This window comes from Chenopodium album, chromosome 4 (genome assembly GCF_948465745.1).
Source record: "Chenopodium album chromosome 4, dcCheAlbu1.1, whole genome shotgun sequence".
Taxonomy (NCBI): Eukaryota; Viridiplantae; Streptophyta; class Magnoliopsida; order Caryophyllales; family Amaranthaceae; genus Chenopodium; species Chenopodium album.
The window spans coordinates 7,377,432-7,401,706 of NC_137837.1; the positions used below are offsets into that span (position 1 = coordinate 7,377,432).

At 32.5% G+C, this 24,275-nt stretch overlaps 4 protein-coding genes across 5 annotated transcripts; 3 read left to right on the forward strand and 1 right to left on the reverse strand.

Annotated features, from left to right (window-relative positions):
- Positions 1-335: 335 nt before the first annotated feature.
- Positions 336-4,565, reverse strand: LOC145628785 (large ribosomal subunit protein eL19y-like). The gene is made up of 5 exons (XM_081681188.1): positions 4,401-4,565; positions 1,965-2,087; positions 1,450-1,763; positions 740-795; positions 336-648 (listed from the first exon to the last, which is right to left on the reverse strand). Exons 1-5 carry the CDS (start codon positions 4,510-4,512, stop codon positions 624-626), a joined length of 630 nt encoding a protein of 209 aa, XP_081537314.1. The 5' UTR covers positions 4,513-4,565; the 3' UTR covers positions 336-623.
- A 7,360-nt stretch (positions 4,566-11,925) lies between these two features.
- LOC145626539 (F-box protein PP2-B15-like) lies at positions 11,926-14,773 on the forward strand. The gene is made up of 3 exons (XM_081678986.1): positions 11,926-12,334; positions 13,928-14,046; positions 14,148-14,773. The coding sequence occupies exons 1-3, from the start codon at positions 12,068-12,070 to the stop codon at positions 14,629-14,631; spliced, it is 870 nt and encodes a 289-aa protein (XP_081535112.1). The 5' UTR covers positions 11,926-12,067; the 3' UTR covers positions 14,632-14,773.
- Positions 14,774-18,837: 4,064 nt separating this feature from the next.
- On the forward strand, positions 18,838-20,988 carry LOC145626540 (lipoyl synthase, chloroplastic-like). Its single transcript, XM_081678987.1, has 3 exons — positions 18,838-18,973; positions 19,623-20,004; positions 20,458-20,988. Exons 2-3 carry the CDS (start codon positions 19,639-19,641, stop codon positions 20,629-20,631), a joined length of 540 nt encoding a protein of 179 aa, XP_081535113.1. The 5' UTR covers positions 18,838-18,973; positions 19,623-19,638; the 3' UTR covers positions 20,632-20,988.
- Positions 20,989-21,100: 112 nt separating this feature from the next.
- Positions 21,101-22,530, forward strand: LOC145626541 (lipoyl synthase, chloroplastic-like). 2 transcript variants are annotated; one of them, XR_014111023.1, is made up of 4 exons: positions 21,101-21,251; positions 21,413-21,523; positions 21,956-22,101; positions 22,225-22,530. XR_014111023.1 is itself a non-coding variant. In XM_081678989.1 (3 exons), exons 1-3 carry the CDS (start codon positions 21,132-21,134, stop codon positions 22,046-22,048), a joined length of 324 nt encoding a protein of 107 aa, XP_081535115.1. In that variant the 5' UTR covers positions 21,101-21,131; the 3' UTR covers positions 22,049-22,183. The 2 variants fall into 2 exon arrangements, 1 of the variants encoding a protein (XP_081535115.1); XM_081678989.1 differs by lacking the exon at positions 22,225-22,530 and having other exon boundaries at positions 21,956-22,183.
- Positions 22,531-24,275: the final 1,745 nt, after the last annotated feature.

A 24,275-nucleotide genomic window follows, 5' to 3' on the forward strand; every position in this document is an offset into this window, starting at 1 on the left:
ATAGTTGTATAAATTAATTACTTCAATATACAACCAAATGTTTTAATAACCTGAAATCTTTCATCGCTCTATAATAAGTATGACTTGTATAAATACTCCGTAATAAACATGCTTATCACTTCAATCATTCATAGATGTCCAGGAATTTTCACACTCAATTGAAATGAAAAACGCAACTCTTCTGCCACACAAAACAGTAAACTATCAGCACGTAAGAACACCATAGACACTGCCTCAGGGCTACACCTACCAATTGTCATCAAGCCTGACCAGACAACAAAAACACAAATCCTTATCGAAAACAAGCTGGTCAATTAGTGATTTACCAGCACAGCTAGAAAAAGAAACGCCAATAGAATGCATTATGTAACCGACACTCATGTAGCTCATAGCACATTACAAAAATTCCAATTGATTATCAAATTTACCAAAACTGTGCAGTAGTTCATGTCTTTGGCAACTACATCAACCATTGCAAACATAATAGTTTGTCTTGCAATGAATAAAATGAAAAAAACGGAAAACTTTCTTCAGAGGCCAAAATTTGTGATCCAAATTAATCAAGTCTTTTCACAATTGCTCCAATAAAAACAGAATTTTAAGAACCTACTTCAATATCTGCTTCACTTCTTGGATTTTTTAATTGGCCTGCACAGTGATCATTTGCAAAAATTAATAATTGACGTGAATTTAAAAAATCAAAGGCTATATTAATCACAGGTACAAGGGGAAAACATACTCTGCTGGCTTAGGAGCAGCTGCTGGTGTTGGTGCTGGAGCTTTCTCTACAGGCCCCTGCATAAAACATCAAATTTAAATTTCAGAAGATGAAACAAAATAGTAAAAAATTGCAACGAATGATATAATACAATTCATATCAGTGCATTAAATTAAGTACAACATTGCTGAGGTGCAAGGTAAATGAGGATGACCACCGGCTAGACAAGGTGACAATACCGTGATGACCCAAGGGAAAAGATTTTGAGATGGGCCATATACACACATAGTAGTATGCACTTTTCCTAATCGCACGTTTAACCTAGGTTGATGAACCCCCCTACTAACTCTGTCTATCTACACCTCCCATAAGTCCGTACAACTTGTCCAACTACCATAACCCCATGGGAGAATATTTCCCTCCACATTTTCTGAAATTCAGAAGCTAATCATAAGTTCATAACCTAGATGCTAGATCAACATGCTATATTTGTAAGTTTCATGATTTAAAGCATCTTGAATGTTACTCATCACAAGTTAAAATCCCAAAATTTTGCCCAACGATAATCACAGTCATATGACTCATAACAACCCCCTCAAAATAGATTTCACAAAGCAAACCTATATCATATTAGGGGACATTTCCATGCTCTCCCCACCTCACTAAAATAATAGAAAGGCCAATAACATTGAGTTGGGGAAATCAAGTTAGTTTCAAGTGAAAGGACTCACCAATGCAAGACGTTCATCCCTCCTTGCAATCTTTCTCTCCCTGCTAGCCTTGTTCTTCGCACGCCTAGCCTCAAACTGATCAGAGAGATTCTTTTCTCTTGCCTTTTCAGCCTTTGACTTGTGGATGTTCTCCATCAGCACACGTTTGTTTTTAAAGACGTTACCCTTGACCTTCATGTACATGTCGTGATACATGTGCTTGTCAATTTTCTTGGACTCCCTGTATTTGCGGAGCAGACGCCTTAGTACACGCATTCTCCTCATCCAAAGGATTTTTGTAGGCAACCTTGCCTCCCTGGTACCCTTACGTTTACCTATAATAAGAATAGCATAATTGTCAAAGAAGACCAATAATAACCAAGGTGGGCAATTAGTGCATATTACATATTTATGGAAAGCATTTTACAGAAATGCTTTGCAGCTGTAGAAAGCCAGAAAACTACTGTGCAAAATATTAATAAGATGGAACACATATAAGAATCAACATGGTAGCCATGTACTGTATCGACACATACCATAGCCAGAGTGACGCCCTTTTCTCTTTGCTACTAGCATTCGGCGGGCACGGGAACGGGAATGGATGTTTGATGGCTTTTTGATGATAAATCCATCTTTGATTAGCTTCCTTATGTTTTGTCCTGAAATGAATCAGCTTTAAGTCAAACACACCTTAAGTAGGCAACAGACCACATAATAAAAATTATCCTCACAGCAAGAACCCCCCCCCCCCCAAACATATAGGAAGATCTGTTAAATTATGCTTGTAAGGAGTCACATATCACAGGTTACATCAATATAAGTTTACCAAAACTAGACAGATCAACATATAAAAGTAGCAAATATCATGAAATTACAACAAGTTATATACATAAATGGTTTTTGCATTAAAATTTCCAATCCAACCTACAACATTCGCCTAACATTTATGTATATGAGCAATAGCATGTTCACTAGTGAAAATGTTATCCAGTTACATTGGAGCACATGTCCATTGACCAAAGAGATGGCTCAAGCAGAAAGGATAAATTTATTTACGCACTAAAACATCTCAGAAACCATAATTCAAAAGAAATCCAAGAATAACTTAGGGCGAGAAAATAATAAATCAATATTTATAAAGATACGCTAATAAGCAATACTACAAAGAATGACAATTTGATTCATATGAAGGCATACCCCAAAAAAGAACTGAAATAACGTATACAAAGATAAATACACCCCAATGCTCAAAAGAGTAGAAGGCTCCAGCAGAAAGGATTTCATCTCAATATCTATTTATTTTCATAACAGCCATAACCACTAGTTCTATGAAGACCCTCTAGTGAATAAGTGAGGGAAACAACTGACAAGCAAAGATGATATTCCTGATGTTCACTAGCTAAAATGTCATCCATTTACATTGGAGCACATGTCCATTGCCCAAAGAGATGGCTCAAGCAGAAAGGATAGATTTTTATACGCACTAAAACATCTCAGAAATCATAATTAGGATTCCAAGAATAACTAAGTGCGGAGAAAATGACAGAATTCTTTTCCGAAACAAAATAACCAATGATAGAGGGTACAGTACATACAATATTAACATAATATCTTAAAGAACTTAATTTTTACGAGGACCAAATTAAAGACGGGTAGCAAAGTAGCTAATTTGAAGGGTCGCCAGCAGATGTTTGTAGAAGAATAAGGCAGTAACCCAATAACTAACAATAAAAGAGAACGTAAAATCAGAAGGCAGGTAAGTAACAACTATTTTACTGACATTCACTAGCACATTATCATCCAATATCATTGGAGAACATCTCCATTGCCAAAAAGAGATGGCTCAAGCAGAAAGGATATTTTCTTATACGCACTATTAACACCCCAAAAATCATATTTTTATACAATTTCAGGTATAGTTAAGTGCAGACAATACAAAAGCATGCATTTACAGAGCTACCTAAAGAAAAAGCTACATTCAATCACATTATAGTATATAACTATAGCATACACAACTAGGATCAAGTAAATCACAACAAAACTCATACACAACATCATAAACACAAATATACAATAATTTAATCATAAACAGCCATGCACATATAATTTGAAGTGTGAAAACTGTACAGTAGTTTTTAATGCATTGTGCTATCCAAGATAAACTCTTAATGTGTAAGGGTTTTAAAACATAACACCAAATACGCAATTTCTGGTCCTTGATAGCGCTATTAACTCGAGAACTTTGACTAATAAGTTACATTCATATGAAATAACAGACTTTCCTTGCCAAATGCAATGATCAAAGACCTCACCGATCTCAGTACACATAAGTCCAGACAAAAATGTCTTATCTATCGGAAACAAGAGCAAACCTTCATCTCAATTTTAAACCGAGAAGGAGAATGCTCATTGAAGATACGACGGATAAATTTTCATTTACGCACAGATAAAATCCTCAAAATCATCAATAATGATTCCAGGAAGAACTAAGTGCGATACCTAAACCCTAATTTTCCTCCAAATAAATAACCTAACCAAACCCTAAAAAATCACATTGCACCCAATTAAAAAAAACTCTTTCCTCACTAATTTCAACCTAGTTATTCAAATGTATCTACTCAAAATGCTCAATCAATATCATTTCACCATATAACTGAAACCTCTTCGCTTTAAACAGGAAATCCAAACCCAGAAATTACAACTACAAATCGCATTTCACTAAAAATTAAAGTATATAGAATCTTCCCTTAACAAAAATCACTCAAACAAGGTACATTACATTACAACACAGATTAACAAACAAACCCTTTAACACTAAAACCCCAGAAAAAACAACAAAATACCCAATTAATCATCCATCACATCAAAACCAACAAATTACCATCACAAATTACAAACCAAAAACACAGAAAATGAAAAAAAAAAATAACAATGATATTCGAAATAAGAAAAGAGAAAGATAAGAAAATTACGAGAGTTAGCCATGGAGATCTCATTGGTCTCATTGGGGTCAAGCCAAGTCTTCTTCTTCCCGCATTTGAGTTCGCTAGCAGAGAGCCGCTTCTGCAGCTTGAGTGACACCATTTCTGCAACTTCACTTTTTTTTGTGAGGAAGATGAAAGCGGCGAAGATTGGAGGAATTATAGAGTGGTGGTTCACAAGTTTTAACCCAAATTGTAGTGAAACCCTAATTATGGATTCAGATTCAAGCAATGGGCCTTTTTTAGGTTTTGTTATTGGTTGTGTTTTCTAATATGGGCTTTGGGGTTTTGTTTTAAATGAAGTTTTTTTTTTTTAAGTTTGTTATTCGTCACGAATTTGGTATCCAAACATGGGTTATATAAGAGAAACGGGTGTAGGCAATGGATCCTAGAACCGATTTGGATTCAATAGATTCATATTCGTTTTGTATTACTCGTGTTTGCATCTTTGAAAATTGGAACCAAAATGATTCGTATATTTGGATTCTTTTTGGACAGATTGAATTATGAAACTGGTTGAGACACAATCCGTGAAAAGCTTTTTAAGCTATTTATATTTACGCGTAATGTTATTTTAAATTACTATATTATGCAGTGTTTGATTTGTATATTTTAATGAAAAGTGAAATTAATTGTTTATGGTTTCTAAAGGGTAGCAATTTCTTATCTTGAAATGCCCCTTAACCTTGTGGGACTTTAATGGTTTCTCTTTGTGTTGATATTGACCTAAGGTTATTTATTCTACCAAAAACTAAAATTTTAGGGTTCGTTTGGCATCGTTGTGGTTTTCTGTTTTTTTGTTTTTGATTTTTTAAAAGTATACAATATATGTCATATAATGAATCAAAAATTATTTAGAATTATTAAAATCGTGATAATTTTGAAAACTGACAACAGAAAAGTGGAAACACCTTTTTCTTGTTTCTTGTTTTTGGTTTTTAGTTTTCAAAAAAAAGAAAACATAAAACCAAAAATGATGCCAAACAAGCCCTTAGATTCTAAAACTTTTGTTTAGTTATTTCAATTTGAAGCAATGGTGATGCAAGTGTGTAGGTTGAATTAGTGAAATTAGCCGCCACCCCCCCCCCCCCCCCAAAAAAAAAAAAAGAAAAAAGAAAGGGTGTTATTTCTCTTTGATATGCAACACTTGATTTTTTTTTATTAGATTGCAACAATTTAATTGACACAGTTGTTGATGCAATTAACATTAAGATTTTTAAATTCGTCCTTATTGAAAACTAAAAAGCTTTAATATGTTGGAGACTTTAATGAAAAGAGAAAGGACATTAAACTTTGATGTCCAAATATTATGACTTTGTATCTCAATGTTCAATTTGTAATTTTAGAAACATTTTAGCATGATATAGGACATGTTTGGCAAATTTACTTTGTTGTGGTAGCTAATAGTCACTTAATGTTTGCTGCAACCATGTGAGCATGTGGGTTGTGGCTGACTGGCTGCGACAGTTAGAGCTGTCAAAAGTTGACCCGATCCGAATCCGACTATTGACCGGATTATTTAAACCCGAAAAAATGGTGACCCAAATCCGACCTGACCCGACCTGAAACCAACCCTAGACCCGAGTTGACCTGAGTATGTGAGATCCGAACCCCGAACATGAACTGACCTGGAGATGACTCGACCTGAATATAACTCGTAAATTACTGACCTGAACCGAACCCGAATTGAACCGAAATTGACCCAAACCCGTTTTAACCCCTCAAAATCCGAATTTAACCTGACTTGTTATTAACCCAACCTGAATTCAACCCGACCTGTTCCTAACCCAATCCGAATTTAACACGACCTGCTACAAACCCTACCCGAAATCAACCCGACTTGTTATTGACCCGACCCAAATTCAACCCGACTTGTTATTGACTCGACCGAATTTTACCCGACCTATTACTAGCCCGACCCAAAAATTCAACCCGATCTGTTACTAACCCGACTCGAAATCAACACGACTTGTTATTGATCCGACCTAAATTCAACCCAAATTGTTCCTAACCCGATTTCAAATCACCTTAAATTCAATTTAAACCATCTTATTATTGTTAGCATTTTTTCTAGGGAGACCAAGTCGGTCCAAGCCAGCAAAAGAAAGGAGCATCATCTCCAAATTTAAGAGTTAAATACAGTATATATTTGCTGTTTGGTCAAAGGAGATAATTATCTTCCTAAATTATAGACTATAGTTCCCTTAGTATGTTGCCATATATATTATAGTCAAAGGAAATAATTAGCTTGATAAAAATGATAATTATCTATTTATTGTTAGTTGAATCCGAATATGACCCGACCTGATTGTAACCCTCAAATTATTGACTTGAACTCGAGAATGATCCGACTTGGAAATGACCCAACCTGATTATAACCCGCAAATTATTGACTTGAACTGAACCCGAGAATGACCCGACTTGAAAATGACCCGACCTAATTATAACCCGTAAATTATTGATTTGAACCGAATTCGACCCTAACCCGAGAATGACTCAACCTGATTCTATTGGCTTGGACCGAACTCGACTCAAACCCGAGAATTACCCTAACCTGTTTTAACCCGTGAAAACCCGACCTATTGTTCACCCGACACAAACATGACCCAACCCGAACCTGACAGGATGTATGACCCGATGTGACCTGACACAAGCATGACCCAACCTGAACCCGACCCACATAGGGTACGGCATTAACCCGAATTGACCCAACCCACTCTTACCCGACCCAAATCCGACCCGTTTACCCGAATTGACAGCTCTAGCGACAGTACATGTGTTACTATCAATGAGTAAATGCTAGGGAAAACTATTAAAGTTATAGTTTTGTTAAAGTGTTTGACAAAATTTAGTTTTAAAGTTGGGTGTATTTTTAGGTTGTGTTTTGCAAACATAAACTAAAAAGACTAAAACCCATAAAATGGATATTTTTTATAGTTGTATTTGACAAATTTTTCCATTGGACTTGATAGCAAAACAATGGATAGCAATTGCGTCCAAGCAACTGGTGGCAATATATGTAGTCACAAGTCACAAATCACAATTCACAAATAAATATCTTATTTTTTTGCTCTACTTGCCCAATTTGCCCAACATCTATCTTTATTATTTGGAAATGGAAAGAGCCAATTTGGCACGCAGTAAGTGCATAAAACAAGTAATTCTTAATTATGGATTGCCCTATAAGATGCCTTAATTGAACAACTAATGGCCTTGGGCCTCCTCATGTAAAAACCAAATATTTCGTACTTGAATGTTTTGTACAAATAAATAGATAATGACTAATGAGCATTTTCAAGTGGTTTTAGCAATTATTAACGTGAACAATATTGCTACTTATCTCAACCCTTCTTCTTTGTTACTCGTACTCCGTATTTACAATTCTTTCGATTTTGACGTCATTAAGAAATGGATGTCTCCAATTCTCCATTCCGTTTCAGCTGTATCTCACTTGCATCGTAGAAATTATTTTTTATTCATATACTTTCAGTGAAGATAAACAAATTACCTTTATGTGGCACATTAACGTGAGCACTCTCCTTAGTTTAAAGTGTTTTGTTTTTTTAGTACTCCCTCCAATATTTCACAAGAATTAAAAAACTTAAAGAAGAGGTAGTAAAAGTACAATTAAAAGGTAAATTTACATACGGTATGCAAAAAGGTAGAGAGATAAAATAATAAATGTACTATAAAATTCAAATTTTACATAGGCAAGCTAAATTTGCAGGAAATTTTGCTAAAAAAATAAATAAATTAATACTTCGTATTAATAGTAGTAGGAAAAGGCAAACGGGAGTTATAGGACTATCATTTTGGATCTTAAATTTGACCATAAGGGACGGAGGGAGTAATGTATAATCTCAATAAATTTAAATTTAAATTTAATTTGAAGGTTCTTAAACACTTTGCGTAATACTCCCTCCGTCCTTTATTAGAATCTCATCTCTCATTTTTCACTGGAATTAAGATTTTTGTATATTTCTTAAACCATGTGATTGAAAGTATCAAAATATATTAAGTACATTAAATAACAAGTGGAAAAAAGAAAAAAGAAGTTAATAAATTCCAAAAAGAAGAAGAAGAATGAGGGGAGAGAGAACATGTTGGTGGATTAATATATGCCAAAAGTATTTGGCACAAAAAATCAGTAAAAATTGAGGATAATTTTGAGATTAAATGAGGAGAATGAGGTTAAATTTGTAAAAAACCACTTATTAAAAAAGAAATGATTCTAACAATGGAAGTTTAATTTTGATTTGCCAAAAAGGAACATTAAATAACTCTAATAAAAGACGGAGGGAGTATAAATCAGAAAATTGTGCATTTAATTTGGTAGGTCTATGAGATAATAAGAGTCTGTTCACATTTACTAAACTGATTAGAGCTGAACTGAACTACTTGGAGCTGAAATGAATTGAATTGAGCTGAAATAAATATTTTATGAGAGAAGGAAATTAGGAGTTGAATTGAACTGAACTAATCGGAGCTGAACTGAACTGAAATGAAATTAAGATAGTAAATCTTGTAAAAAACAAAGATACTGCCCGGTAGTGGGATCTCATATGATTTAAAAAAAGTTTTGAGTTTGAATGGGCATGATTGATTGCGTAATTATCATCCATTGTGATGCATGGTAGTAATGGTACTTAAAAATCAATGTCGTCATATGACAACATGATTTCATCAAATGTATACCAAAAGAGCTCATAAGATGTACCATCTACCCATTTAAAAAAAATTAGGCAATTATATTATATTTAGGTTCCGTTAAAGATTCAAACTAATACAACATTATTATCAATTAAGTACAATATGTTGCGTGTTTCAAACATTCAAACACCCATTATTATTTGTTAAATTGTCAACGGCTGCAATTCCTACAGGCTACAACTAACAATAATCAATAATCAAGTCATTCATGCATGATCTACGAGTACTAGCAAAAGGGAAGGCTTGAAGAATAATAATCATAGGTAAGCTTGTTCATTAACATTACTCATATTTACTTTCTTTTTTTTTTTTTTTCTTTTCATTTCATGTGGAGTAATTTGTGAAATGTATTTGTACGTACATATATATTTTATATATACATATTGACGTTTAAAATAATGTTTAGATGTTGTTACTTGCAAAATTCGTCATAAAATTCATAAACGCAAGATTTTATTATTTAATAGATCGAGAAATTCTTTAATCAGTTTTTTTCACATGTATTTAAAGAATTGCATAATATACTTTGCACTCCATATTTAATATTACTACAAAATTATTTTGTGGTTTGATTAGTTGCAAATTGCTTTACACATACTACTTCTATTGTTATGTTTATAGACAAATTAAATTGTGATTTTAGTTTGCCAATGGGTAAAGAAAATACTATTACTGATCGGCTTGATTGTAATCAAACTCTCAAACTCTTCAATTGAGGTCTCTTTAATTTTAATTACAACTCATATCATTGTCGTTGTTTAGTTGTTTACGATATGATTGGAGTTGCTCATATGTAAGCAAGGTGCTACAAATTAAAAGTATTTATGTATTTCTAATCAAACAAATTGTTTAAATCTTGATATCTAAAGGTAAAGATTGGAAGGAAGTATGTGCAAGAACTAAATACATATCGTTATTATAATTTATAACTTTATCATTATTACGGTTCTTTTACCAAAACGGCTAATTTGACAAAAGTATTTACCAAAACGGCTAATTATAAAATTTAATTCCCAAACTAGCTAATTTATTAAATTTTTTTTGAAAGATCCCTAAATTTATTAACTTGGAAGGAATTTATCTACTTCTTATTTTTTTTGAACCGGTTTGGTTCACTTTATTATTATTATTATTATTATTATTATTATTATTATTATTATTATTATTATTATTATTATTATTATTATTATTATTATTATTATTATTATTATTATTATTATTATTATTATTATTATTATTATTATTATTATTATTATTATTTTTTATTTTTATTTATTTTTTTTTTTAATTTTTTTTTTTGGTTTTGTTTTTATTTCCTTATAGATTTTTTAAGTTGGAAAATTTAAGGAATAACATATACGCAAGGGTTTAGAAGAGGTAGGGAACTAGTTCTTTTTCTGCATTCAGTGTAATGCATCAAATATGTGTGTTAAAACGTTGATCGACATTGCTCTTGGCAGGGTACTGTGAAATAAATATTTATGTTTGCTGGTTTAAAAAAAAAACTTCGTATTTATGTTTCAAAGTCTCAAAAACTACGAAGAACGTAAACAGCTGCAGACTCGTAGAACCCTAATTTCGATAAAAATAAATAAATAAATAATTAAAAGTCCTAATTTTTCATCTTGATTATACCAATCACAAAAATTTGGAATTTCAAGTTATATTGTTCTATCAAGACTACCGCAAATTTATACGACGATAAGGGATTTTAAGGTATTGTTCATCTTTTTCATGTCTATTAATTGTATACTCTTTGTTAATGTCGGCTAATATGAATATTTTTAGTGGTTGTTTATTTTGTGCAATTTTTTTAAAAAATTGAGAATAATTGCTGCATACGTATTATGTTGATTGTTATTGTTCAAATTAATGAGATATTTTAAAGTATGGCATTAGAATTTAAATAAAACCAAAAAAAAAAAAAAATACACTAATTCTTTTTAAATAATAAAAAAAAACATAAAGTGACCGGTTTAAAGGAAAATAAAAAATTATGATATCCTTTCAAATCAATAAATTTAGCTAGTTAGGGAATTAAATTATATAATTAGCCGTTTTGATAAATACTTTTGTCAAATTAGCCATTTTGGTAAAAGATCCCATTATTACATTATTACGTGCATTAGTATGACTGTATGAGAATAAACTAGTCCAAGTACATAAATTTATATGAAAATGACTTAAAGCTTGTCATATAGATCGAGATACAATAGGGCCAATAGGCCTTTATGGCTTTATGAGTTAAAAGTGTAAAACTAGTTAGCAGATATTTAATTTCTTTATTTTCCAATCAATTTATTATTGTTATTATTATTAGGGAGAGGAAAATGAGTAAAGGTTAACTAAATACTCCTTTAATAAGTAAACTTTATATATATCTTTAAAAAAAATAAAACGTAAACTCTCTCTATATTTTTTTTAAAACAAGTAACGTATTTTGAAGATCTAAGATAAAAGGTTTACCAAGTGAATCAACACCTTGTTGCCTAATTGATAATCAGGTATAATTTATCTGTCTATGATCACCTAAAACAAAAGCCAATAACTTTATGCGTTTGTACATGTACGCATGTGTCATAATAAATCAATAAGGGTCGATGTCTAGCTGGAGGAAAACTTCGTAATCGTATTATTTACGTTGTACAATACTTTTATACTCCGTGCATATATATCATCAAAACTTAGCTGCATGATGCAAGTTGGCCACTCAAGTTTCTATCAAACTACCCCACTTAACATTTTATGCACATGGAGAAAACTAAAAAAAAATTATATAAAATAAAATCAGCTTGTCTTAAACAAGCTAAGGCAAGCAGATTTATTTGAATCAAATAGCTTAAGCACACATAAATTGAATAATGCACAAATTAAACTATAGTATATAGTTACATTATTATTTTGTATATAATTCATAGTTTTTGGATATATAATAGTTTGTGTAACATATGAAGATGATGAGCTTAAATGAGCTGCCTGAAGATTGTGTCACTACAATTCTTTCCCTTTCCTCCCCATGGGATGTTTGCCGGTCTACGGCGGTGTGTTCCGAGCTCCGGTCAGTGGCTAAGTTGGATTGTGTATGGGAGAGCTTCCTACCATCAGATTACCATGAGATAGTTTCAAGGGCTGGTCCGGAATTGCTTAAGTGGGATTCAAAAAAAGAGTTGTTCTTTTTGCTTTGCAACTCTCTTCTCATAGATGGTGGTAACAAGGTCAGTTAAGAAACAAATTACCTTATCCATATCTTACTTATTAACCCTACCTACCTTTGAGTGTCTATTTTAAATACATTCTATGGTTAAAATGTGCCTTAATTTAGCCTATTTAGGTGCATACATCATATACATGATAAATGATAAGTACTAGTACATGATTATTCTCGGTTTACTTGTTTTTTTTTACTCATAATATAAGTTGCTCATTTAGAGCTGGATATACCTTTATTGGCTTTATATGATGGATTTTATACTACGTCTGTTTATTTCACTTGTTAATGTATACTATGTAAATTTAATCATCAAATTTAAATACTTGCTCCATTTCTCAATGCGCGGAGTTTTAGGAGAAATTGGAGAAAATGATAAAATATGAAGATAGTGGGGTAGTTGAGAAAATAAAAAATTGTAAAAAACAAAAGTAGTGGAGGAATGAGAGGAGAGAGAGTATTATGTTGGGTCCACTAAATGTGAGAAATGAATTAAATATTGTAAAAGCTTTCCATAAAAGAAAATGAAGCAAATATTTAAAAACGGCCAGAAAAGGAAAGTGGAGCAAGTATTTAAAAACGAAGGGAGTACCGATTAGATAATGTGTTAGGCAAGGGTTTTTGAGATGATTCAAACAAATCCTATATGATGACAATATTTTAATATATTTCTTTCGTACTCCATAATCACAAAAAGAAAGTCAAAGGTATATTTGTGAATAGTGTAAAAGTCAAACTAGATTAAGTAAGAGAAAACGGATGAAGTATAATAATATAATATCATAGGAATATATATTTTCTATATATCTCGAGTACAATATAGAATGGATGAGATAAATGACTAGACAAATTGGCTAGTTTTTCGACTTTCAAGTATGAGGTCAAGGGTCGAATTTCACCAAGCTCATTTTAGTTAAGTTTTTTCTAAAATCACTTCTTTTAAGTTGGGCCTTCTCCTTACCATTAAATAACCAAAGAAATATAGTCGGCCTATTTGTGGACAAGCAAAAGTGGCCGGTATATATGACCCATATTGTTTTTTTTTTTTTAATGGCCATATTGTTAAATTAATGTGCTTCGTTTATTTTAAATAAATGTACCTTAATGTTATTTTCATCCAAAATTCACTTACCTTAATGGTTTTGAACTTCTTATTAGCCTTTATTTTAGCCCAATTTATTAGTTTAGTCCATTTATCTGATATGAGTTATCTGAAAAACTCAAAAAAGTGAATAAAGGGAAGATAATAAAGCCTTCATGTTTTTTTTTTTTTTTTTTTTTTTTTTTTTTTTTTGAAAGATAAGCCTTCATGTTTGTTTGTTCCTATAAATCTATTTTTACATATACCCTATATGCTTCTGAAAATTTGCCATATTGTCATATATTCATATAATTTATGACACTTTCGTGATTATAATATTTAGGCAGTTGTAAACTTGTAAATGGTTTGTCAAAATGTCAAGCACTAATGCATGTTATGTAACGTCAATTCATCTTATCAGTTTATGTAAAAATATTTGTCAAATCAAATTAATTTTAACCAAAAGTAAATTATTGTTTTTTATAATGTCTAGCTAACATATGACAAGCTGCCATGCAGATTTTTAATTTAGACAAGATTACTGGACTCAAATCTTACGTATTATCAGCAAGAGATCTGTCAATTGCATGGGCTGATGACCCAATTTATTGGGCCTGGAAACACACTCCTCAATCAAGGTTTATTATCTCTAGTCCATTCTCGTCACAAGGTTAAATGAAATAGAGTTGTAAACGAGATTTAATCTTATATCTTTGCGTATATGTTTTCTTAATTTCAGGTTCAAGGAAAGCGCGGAACTAAGAACCACATCATGGTTAGATATCCAAGGCTATTTGAAACTTAATATGCTATCACCAAACACAACTTATGGAGCATATCTAATTTTCAAAGTGTCTAAACGTGCATATGGGTTGGAAATAATGCCTATGGAAGTATCAATTGAAGTGGGTAGTGATGTGGTGAGCCATAATACTGTGTATCTTCGCCAAGATGAAGGAAAGAAGCATCAAATGCAATGGTTAATATACTATAATCGAACGGAAATTCTTGCATCAAGGGTGAATCATGGGTCGGAGGAAAGTAATTTAAAACTTCCAGGTGCACGCGATGATGGATGGATGGAAATCGAATTAGGACACTTCTTTTGTGGTGACTCTTGTAGAGATGGTAAGGCTGTCAAGATGAGTATGAAGGAGATTAAAGGGCATCATTTGATGGGTGGCCTTATTGTTGAAGGGATTGAAATAAGGCCTTTACTATAGTCTATAGATAGGTTTCAATTTTTTTTCTTGAAGCTATTAGAATTTTTTTTTGTACAATCTATAAAAGAAGTTAATGATTTTATGAATTTTTACTTCACACAATAACATTCTACTAACATATAAAAAAAATAAGCTGTTAATACTGATCGTAAGTTGAACATTTCTTATGTAGTTTAAATTGTGAGGCTAGAGTTAATTATATACGAAGTATACATATAACGAGTAACAAATTAAATAACCAAACATGCTTGGTGGAGGACTAAAAGTGGTGAGTAACTCACTTTGTATCGCCCAATTTCAAACTCCACTATCTTGCAATTGATTGGGAGTAGTGAATTCCTTTACCTTCTCCATTTACTCTCAACTCAAGTATAGACTTGTGATTCTCTTAGTTTGCTTCATTCTCTACTAGCATGAAGGAGGAAATATCCATAGTATAGTAATTAAATTTGCATTAATTAGCTAGATCATAATTCACCTTTATAGGATTTTTTAATTCCATTCAAGTGGTTTTTTTAGTAAACAAAGTGTTGTTCAATAGTTTCGAATCTTTCGATCTATACTAACGCTTTCGATAATAATAAATCGACATGATCAAGAATAATCGTATTAGGCCTTGAAGACCTTGATTCATTTTAGAAAAGTTGTAATGTTGGTACCAAATCTTTAGGAAAAGCAAAGCATCTTAACCTACTCCCCTACCGATTCCAAATTCATTATTCATTTCATAATTTGTCTCATCTCAAGATTGCCAGTGTGAATACATTAGGTCCCGTTCAAATCACCTTATTTTTTACAAGTACTAATTTGCATTGAATATTTTTATTTTATTAATTTGTAAAACAATCGCTAATAATAAAAATAATTTGTAGTATTTCTGAGGATATAACTGATAGAGTATAATTTGTTTGAGGGGGTGTGATCGAAAGAATATTAATTGTTTAATACTCTATCAATAACAAATAATCAACCAAGTGACCAACCAACCATATCTCAGCTCCAAGATGTGGCAATATTATAGACAATCCAAGCTTGGTAAATAAACTGTACTAATCGTTTGTAAACTTGTAGTTGATGATTAATACATTAATTACTAGGAGAACATATGCTATAACATACGTGTTTATCCAGCCTAAAGTCACAAGTCGATGTACAAGAATATATTCTCCAATATCTAATGGACTACTAGGTAAAATTTATGCCAAAGAGTTCTAGAGAAAAAAGATGCTTAAATTGACAATTGGTCCAAAGTTTTACAACTTGAGTAAGCTTTTGTAGCCCTTCGGGAGTGAATTGGCCATGAAAGTAAGATTAAGGAGACATCAAAATTCTTTCATTCCGAATTTGGAATCCCTTTATGAATACTCTTTTATTGTTATGAGTTATTGTGTTGCACTTTGATCCTATTGAAAAATTCTATCTTAGTCCAAGATTTTTTTCTTGGCCCGTTGCATTGTTGCTTGGACACATAACACAACAATGATGCATGAGTGCATGACATATTATAAAATACTCTTGGATTAAGATTAACTTAGGTCTCGTTCACATTTACTTAATTTCAATTCAGTTCAGCTATAATCAGTCAAGTTCAGTAATTCAGCTACAATCAGTTCAGTTCAATTCCTAATTTCCCTCTCTCATAAAATATTCATTTCAGCTCAGTTCAGTTCAGTTCATTTCAGCTCCAATCAGTTCAATTCAACTCAATTTAGTAAATGCAAACAGACCCTTAATTAGCTTGGTGCTACATGAAAATATCTAAATAAATAAAATTAATGATACTTATGATGCTCTTACTCCTACACCATTACGTCAATGGATGATGGCCAAATGTCGTCTTTAAACAGTCAACAATTTAATGAACAAAAGTGTTGATTTGGGTAATCTCAAGAGCATATTACGAATTTGCAAAAAGTAAGGGAGTGAGTAGTTCAAATCAAGATAAATCAATATTAGAAACTTCATAATAATTATTTATTTCATTTTCTGGAATCTAAAATTATTAGCATATCTTATTTATACTTTTTTTAAGAATCAAGCAAGTCTAGTCTAGTCTAGTCCATGGAATAATCTTCACCTACTATAAAAGGAGTAAAATGCTCTAAACCTTGGTATATCTTGGCACTTTGGAAGAAAACACACACAAATTAAAGAGCTAAAGAGTTAGCGTTATTAGTTGAGAATGCCAGCACCGGCGAGCCAAGGAAGAAAGGGGTTCGGGTTGTGGAGGCTACGACCTTCGTCACAAGACGGACCTCTTGATGGACAAGGCAAGTACATCGACCATGTTAGTAATGTTACGGTTGCTTGCCTCTACAAGGGTGGTCAGACCATGTGTAGCCAGGTGATCACTATCGATCCTAACCAACATCAAATTCTTAAGGTTGCATAGATAGTATGTACGTAGTAGTACATATTACTAGGTTTTTTTTTTTTTTTTTTTTTTTGAGGGACATATTACTAGTTCTATATATGTAATGTGTTGTCCTTTTTTTTTTTTTTTTTTTTTTTTTCCTCCTACCTTAGCAAACCATCTTATGAATACGTCTAGGATTATGGTACATACAAAAAATTGCAGCAATCAAAAGTGAAGCATGGTGTAAATCATTAGGGGGCTTTCTGATGTTGTTGTACGTTTCTGTAAATTTTGTAAAAATGTATGTTACTTGTAATTATGTACGTTGAATTATGACTAATGATGATGAAGAGCTTGGTTTGCTAAGATTCACCAAGGCACATACAATTATTCCCACTAAGGTTCCAGGTCCATAATGGTGGAGAACTTGGCCATATATGATGAAGTGGATCCTCAACTAAAAGAGAATTATTAGCAAGGTGTTACATATAGAGATGATATCCATATATATAACACCTTATTAATTCTCTCTTATATAAAATACGATGTTTTCATCATATATCCCCGAGTTTTTTTTGTTTATTAACCATGCACATACCCTTGGACTTTTTAAAATACACCATGTATCTCTGATTTTTCTCATAAATGCACCAAATGTTATCCTTTGCGACTAAAAAATGTAAGCTCTTTTAGTTTTTAGAATTACTTATGCCTTGAAACCATCCCAGACTCCTTCCCCCACCCTCAGCTCGAAACAAACTACCTTTCCTTGCCCTACCCACAAAATAAACCACCCTAGATCTCCTTTCCCCACCCCAAAACCAATCATATGGATATATATGATTCTCAGATTCTGGATATTTGGGGTGGTTTCAAGGGTTAGGGAAGAGAAGGGATGATTTCGATGGTAGGGAAATGGTTTGGGGTGATTTTGTGGCGGCATAATTAATCAAACTCCATTTATTATCTTGTTGTATTAAGGGTATATAGTATATTTAGTAATAACTCATGAGTATATGGTGTATTTGAAAAAAGTTAAGTTATATTTTTGCCAAATTTGAACTCAATTTGGACCCTTAAAGACTAATTAAAATAGCCTCCAAAACCTTAAATAGAACATTTTTCAATGCGCAAATCAATAATTTTTTTTTTTAAAAAAAAAAAAAATTCCTATTCTTCTTCCACAACTTCGCAAATGAAAAGTGAAAACTGAAAAGTGAAGCAAATATTTAAAAACGAAGGGAGTAGTAAAAAAAAAAAGGGTTTTTCTACATGATACCCTTGAGTTTTGAGTTTTCTACCTTGTACACTCCTAAATTCAACTTTCTACAAGGTGACCTTAAGTTATTACGAGTAGTTTATTTTATATTATACCCTTGAGTTTTTAGAGTTTTCTATATGCTACCCTTGAGTAGTAAAATAAATGACTCTAAATTAATTTCACTCAAACCAACACCATCTAAATTACTTATTTAGCTGCCTCAAAGACACCACTAGCATGTTTATTGCAAAAAAAAAAGGACTAACAGCTTGAGTCCCCTCTAAAACAAGCTCTTTTAGTTAAGTAAAAGCAAAAAAGAGTTCCTATCTTTCATCTCAAACAATCATACAAAAGTTTCACTAAATAGCGAATAATGAAGATTGGTGATTCCTCCGTCTATTATAAATATAGAAGTGATAAGTAGATCATTTAGATAGTGCCGATTTGAGTCAAATTATGTTAGAGTTATTTATTTTATAACTCAAGTCTCAAGGGTACCACGTAGAAAAACCCAAATACTCAAGTTTGAAGGGCACCTTGTAGAACTTTGGCTTTAGAAGGGTATAATGTAGAAAAAAAAAAAAAACTACTTGTGTTCTTCTACACAGCCATATTTACCGTCTTCCTCCAGCAAAACTCAGCACCTTCATCATCTGAAGCTTTCGGCAATACTCATTACTCTTTTTTTTTTTTGACAGGAACACTCATTACTTCAATTTACTAAGGTAATAACGAGTATTACATGTTTTAACCAATCTTATTTCTGTTATGTAATGTAATTAATTACACACTTAGGGTAGAAATTATGTGATATTTCGACCGTAATTTGATAATTGAATCATATTTTGCTGCTAATGTATTTCAGAACTCGTTTATGTTGTTATGAAATTACACATTTTATCCCTAAAATTATGTGATTTTTCGAGCTTTATTTGATACTTGAATCATATTTGGATGCTAATGTGTTGCTGAACTAATTAGTGTTGTGATGCAACTAGAAATTAGACATTTTATCCCTGAAATTACTATGTGAATTTTCGAACATAATTTGATAATTGAATCATATTTGGTTGATGATGTGTTGCAGAACTAATTGATGTTGTGATGTAACTAGAAAGTTGATGATGTGTTGCAGAATTAATTGATGTTGTGATGTAACTAGAAATTAGACATTTTATTCCTAAAATTTATTACGTAGTATGTGATTTTTTGAGCATAAATTGATAATTGAATCATATTTGATTGCTGATGTGTTGCAGAACTAATTAATGTTGTGATGTAACTAAAAATTAGACATTATTCCTAAAATTTTTTATGTGATTTTTTGAGCTTAATTTGATAATTGAATCATATTTGGTTGCTAATGGGTTGCAGAATCATTAATTTTCTGATGGAACTAGAAATTAGACATTTTCTCTCTAGGCCGAGGGTGATCGCCCCTCCTGGCATGGCTCAGGGACGGGCCTGTTACAAACCATCTAACATAAGGTGCAAAGTTACGTCGAAGCTGAGTACTTCATCTGGAATGGCCATAAGTGCAGACTTGCCAGAATCTGAGGAGACGACAAAGTTGAAATTGGGTCCTTATCCAGGAGGAATGGGACCCTACACAGGGAGAGACCCAAATGTATCGAAACCGAATTGGTTGAGGCAGAAAGCTCCTCAGGGGAAGAAATTCGAGGAGGTGAAAGAGTCTCTTTCTCGCTTAAATCTCCACACTGTTTGTGAGGAAGCCCAGTGCCCCAACATTGGAGAGGTAGTTTTTTTTGTTACTTTTTCAATGATTATCTGTGACTGTATGGTAATCTTGGGAAAGGAGAGTTTGGCTCGGGTAACATGTCCAAGTGTTTGCTATTTGAAAATTTTTCATTATTTTGGCTGAAAATAAAGGGTTGAAGTGTCCTGCTCCTGCCCATGTCTGGAGGATCCGACATGGGTTCTTAAGTTAAAACGATGAGTCCAAGAACTGTAGGATATTGTTGCTTCATGCCAAATTGTTTGTTGTTGCATTAAATTATTTATATATTCATGGCATACAAAGATCTAATTTAAAAACTAATCCTACTAGAATTTACTTTATAAAATTGGGAAATAATGTTGCTTAGGGAATGATGAGTGTAGTTAGAAGTATAGTCTTTAAATTTCTCCAAGGGTATTAGCACATGAAGTATTAAGATCATTTACCATCTATCTGAAATTTACATTACAGTGTTGGAATGGAGGTGGGGATGGAATTGCAACTGCCACGATCATGGTTCTTGGTGATACCTGCACTCGTGGTTGTAGATTTTGTGCTGTTAAAACTAGCAGAAATCCTGCGCCACCTGATCCAATGGAACCAGAGAATACTGCTTCCACTGTTGTAAGCTGGGGGTATGTATAATACACTTTTTTTGTGTGGTAAATTTCTTATTAGTTTATTCAATTCCTGTCCCCTTACTTTCTTTTTGCATTACATCGTGCCTTTTGGTATATGTAAGCACTAAAAATTGTTATTGTTTCATTTATTAATTATTATGATTTGAAGGTAAATGTTTCAACAAAAAAAGTGTTCCTTGGGTGCTTGATTAAATAGCCCTTGACAATATAGGGCTTACAAAAGGCAAAATCTAAAGCCTAGTAATGCATACCTGAAGGAACCCTCACTATATGTAGAGTTAGTCCTTTTTCTAGTTGGAAATCCAAACCTAAGAATAGAAGTTACCAATAAAGTTCAAGGAATTCCAACAAACTTTAATTAGTTCTCATTAACGATTATAGCAATGAAAGAATATAAGATTAAGGTTAGAAGTCTTAGGATTTGGAAACTTGTTGATTTGTCTAAAGTATATTAGGATTTTGAGTGACATTTAAAGCATCAACGTCTTCATTAAATTAGCAAGGATGGGATCAAAAACTTCTATCATGCTAGGGCTTGGGGAAACAGATGAGGAATTAAAGGAAGCCATGGCTGATCTTCGAGCCATTGATGTTGACATTCTGACACTTGGACAATATTTACAGGTGCCGAATTTATTGGCTTTGTGTTGTGCTTTGATTTTTTGTACTCACCAAGTTCAACTTAAACGTTATATTTATCCCTAATTTACTTACCTTCATGAAATTTTATCTGCTATACCAGTTCTTTGAGAACTTAAGCTATTCAACTTTTTTTTACCTTGCAGCCAACACCATTGCACCTCACAGTTAAAGAGTATGTTACTCCTGAGAAATTTGCTTTTTGGAAGGAATATGGAGAAGCTTTAGGTTTTCGCTATGTTGCTAGTGGCCCACTTGTAAGCATATTACCCTGTTTTATTTGAATATTAAGGTGAGTACTTTTGAGTTCTATCTCATATATTGCTGAAAGTTCGAAGAGTTCTTTAGTTTGGACTGCTAAAATCAGTAGTGTTCAAGCTAGTCATGTGCCTCCACAACCTCATGGAATTTCTGAACGCCCTTGGAAACTTAAATTAATTATGTTTCCATCATGATATTTATAATAAATAAAATATAAGAGATCTATTAGAGACAACACTTTGATTACTTCCTTGGTCATTGTAGACTCTTATCTATTGAACATTTGAACCATAAACATGCTCCATCCATTTTTCTAAGTGTAAATTTTTTTTATCTGACCTAATATTATTATTATGCTGATAATGAATGTTATGGGGGCGGCACCTGGAGTGTACGAATTTTGATTCTCTTTATTTCCTCCCTTGTAGGTACGCTCATCATATCGAGCAGGAGAGCTCTTTGTGCAGACTATGGTGAAAGAAAGAGCTAAAGACACGTTGAGCAAAAAGTTATACGAGTAGCTCATAAGTTTAAGTTAGGAATCACGGATAAGGCCAAAACATGCTTATAGCAGGTGTGAACTACTATGCAATAGATTTATTGAATTCATTTGATTTATTAATATACTCCGTATCTAGCTAGTCTTAGTTGATCTATTATCGGAAATGTCAATCTAGTGGTCTTTTCGAAATTTAAGTGAACAGGTACATTTCGCCAGCTCATCTACTTGCTCCATCAGCTGCTTACTCATTCGAGTCATTTCTATGACTTATAACACTGTTTGAAAACGTTAAGGGAACCCGTTTCAAGCCATTTGCAAAGTTATGTTTGGCAAAAGTAGTCTCCTTCGACATCCAATTTATTTCTAGGTATTGATGGTTATGATACATTGAATTATCCCACGCAGCTCATATTACCCCATTGATGACAATTTAGATCTTGATTTCATGGTAAAGCTGATGGATCTTGGCGGATAAAGACCAGTGGTGCCTGTCTCTGTCTTAAGTAAGTAACATTCCTACCCTATGATAGTTTCCTTTTGTTTTTTAAGGAAAGATAATAGATTTCGTTGATAGTTTAAGTATGAGTAAAGGGGTAAATATAAGTCGAATACTAGTATATAAATTAATGTTGCTATGTGCTAAGTACAGAATAATGCTTTTACAAAAAAAAAAAAAAAAAAAAAAAAAGGAGATGAAACTGGTTGCTTTAATTGATAACAATTTAGAAAATGGAATTAGTGCATAGATGTAAGCATTGAGCCATGCATGTATCACAACCGTATTTTTTAAGTTTTAACATTTATGATTCAGTTACAATTGAAAACTGATAATCTAAGGGCTCGTTTGGCATTGTTGTGGTTTTCTGTTTTTTTGTTTTTTGTTTTTCAAAATTATATGATACATGTCATAAAATGAATAAAAAATTATTTAAACTTATTAAAAAATGATAATTTTGAAAACTGGCAACAGAAAAATGAAAACACCTTTTCTTGTTTCTTGTTTTTGGTTTTTGGTTTTTGTTTTTTTGTTTTCGAAAAAACAGAAAATTGAAAACCAAAAACAATGTCAAACAAGCCCTAAATTTGTTAATTTAAACATATATTTGAAATTATTGTGTATATAAAGAACAATTCTTATCATGCCATTCAACATTGTCACCTAATAAAGCCATATACGTATATTTTGTAAGCTCGCATCAAATCTTGTCTTGTGGTCACATTTTGGTTAAACTAGTAATTATAAGAATCACTATTCTATAATGTGGGGGAGTGAGAGATAGCTCAAGTGGTTAGAGCTTCCCTTCCGATCCCAGGAAATTCTGAGAAGATTCTCACCCTCTTGTGGCTGCATAAACACCAAAAAACTATTCTATAACATGGAGATTTTCACCTCCTCCTCCAATATATTACAACTTATGTGTGAACAATAAAGAGGTTAAGTTCAAGCTTTCAACTCACATAGTTTCAAGCCACATATGTGATTTAAATTTTTGACTAATAATAATTCAAAGAGAAGAAGCAATGTCACTATTTTTGGGATAGATGGATTATTGACTTTGTTTTGTAAGAAAGATAGAATTATTGACTTATTGTTACATTAATACCATTTTTTCAAACTTGTACAAAATTTGTTTGTTTTATACGGATTTTTTTTACTACTCTTAGATTATAAATAAACGTGAGATCCCTATACTCTATAATATACCAATCCATTATCAACTTAAACAGTGAATGCGTGGAAATGGCTTATTCAAGAGCTCTCTTATGTTTTTGCCTTATATTTCTTGTCTTCCATACAATAGAAGTTTCTGCTCGAGATTATCCCAAATCTGTCGAACACTCTGGTAATAAACAATCCTCATCTTTTTAACTTTCCATAACTATAATTCATGCAATTTTGTTACGCAGGCTCACGTACATGCATTATTTGATCATCACTGTGGACCTTAAGGTCGCTAGAGTTGATCAAGTGTAGCCCGACTTTATTTGACCCAATTGGTCACTGGTCAGGCCATTATATGGGATAGCTTAGCTCAGTGAGTCTAGAAGTGATCAACTATGGCCCGACTCACAAGCCCGACCCAATTCGCTTGAAAAACGGGCGGGTTTAGACAAGCAAAAAAAAAACACACATTTTTAGTTAAAAAAAACTTGACCTGGCCCTATAAGCCCGACACTTTTTAATGGGTTTGAGCATAGGTTTTCTTTGTAAGGTCAGGTCCAACCCAAATTTTGATCACCTCTAA

Excerpts from the sequence above, each read along its gene's own strand:
- LOC145628785 (XM_081681188.1), bottom strand. The coding sequence starts at position 4,512 with ATGGTGTCACTCAAGCTGCAGAAGCGGCTCTCTGCTAGCGAACTCAAA. Across the intron at positions 796-1,449 it reads GGGATGAACGTCTTGCATTG|GGGCCTGTAGAGAAAGCTCC; the intron begins GTGAGTCCTTTC and ends TGTTTTATGCAG. Across the intron at positions 649-739 it reads GCTGCTCCTAAGCCAGCAGA|GCCAATTAAAAAATCCAAGA; the intron begins GTATGTTTTCCC and ends ATCACTGTGCAG.
- LOC145626539 (XM_081678986.1), top strand. The coding sequence starts at position 12,068 with ATGAAGATGATGAGCTTAAATGAGCTGCCTGAAGATTGTGTCACTACA. Across the intron at positions 12,335-13,927 it reads TCATAGATGGTGGTAACAAG|ATTTTTAATTTAGACAAGAT; the intron begins GTCAGTTAAGAA and ends GCTGCCATGCAG. Across the intron at positions 14,047-14,147 it reads AAACACACTCCTCAATCAAG|GTTCAAGGAAAGCGCGGAAC; the intron begins GTTTATTATCTC and ends TCTTAATTTCAG.
- LOC145626540 (XM_081678987.1), top strand. The coding sequence starts at position 19,639 with ATGGAACTAGAAATTAGACATTTTCTCTCTAGGCCGAGGGTGATCGCC. Across the intron at positions 20,005-20,457 it reads AGTGCCCCAACATTGGAGAG|TGTTGGAATGGAGGTGGGGA; the intron begins GTAGTTTTTTTT and ends TTTACATTACAG.
- LOC145626541 (XM_081678989.1), top strand. The coding sequence starts at position 21,132 with ATGGGATCAAAAACTTCTATCATGCTAGGGCTTGGGGAAACAGATGAG. Across the intron at positions 21,252-21,412 it reads CACTTGGACAATATTTACAG|CCAACACCATTGCACCTCAC; the intron begins GTGCCGAATTTA and ends TTTACCTTGCAG. Across the intron at positions 21,524-21,955 it reads ATGTTGCTAGTGGCCCACTT|GTACGCTCATCATATCGAGC; the intron begins GTAAGCATATTA and ends CCTCCCTTGTAG.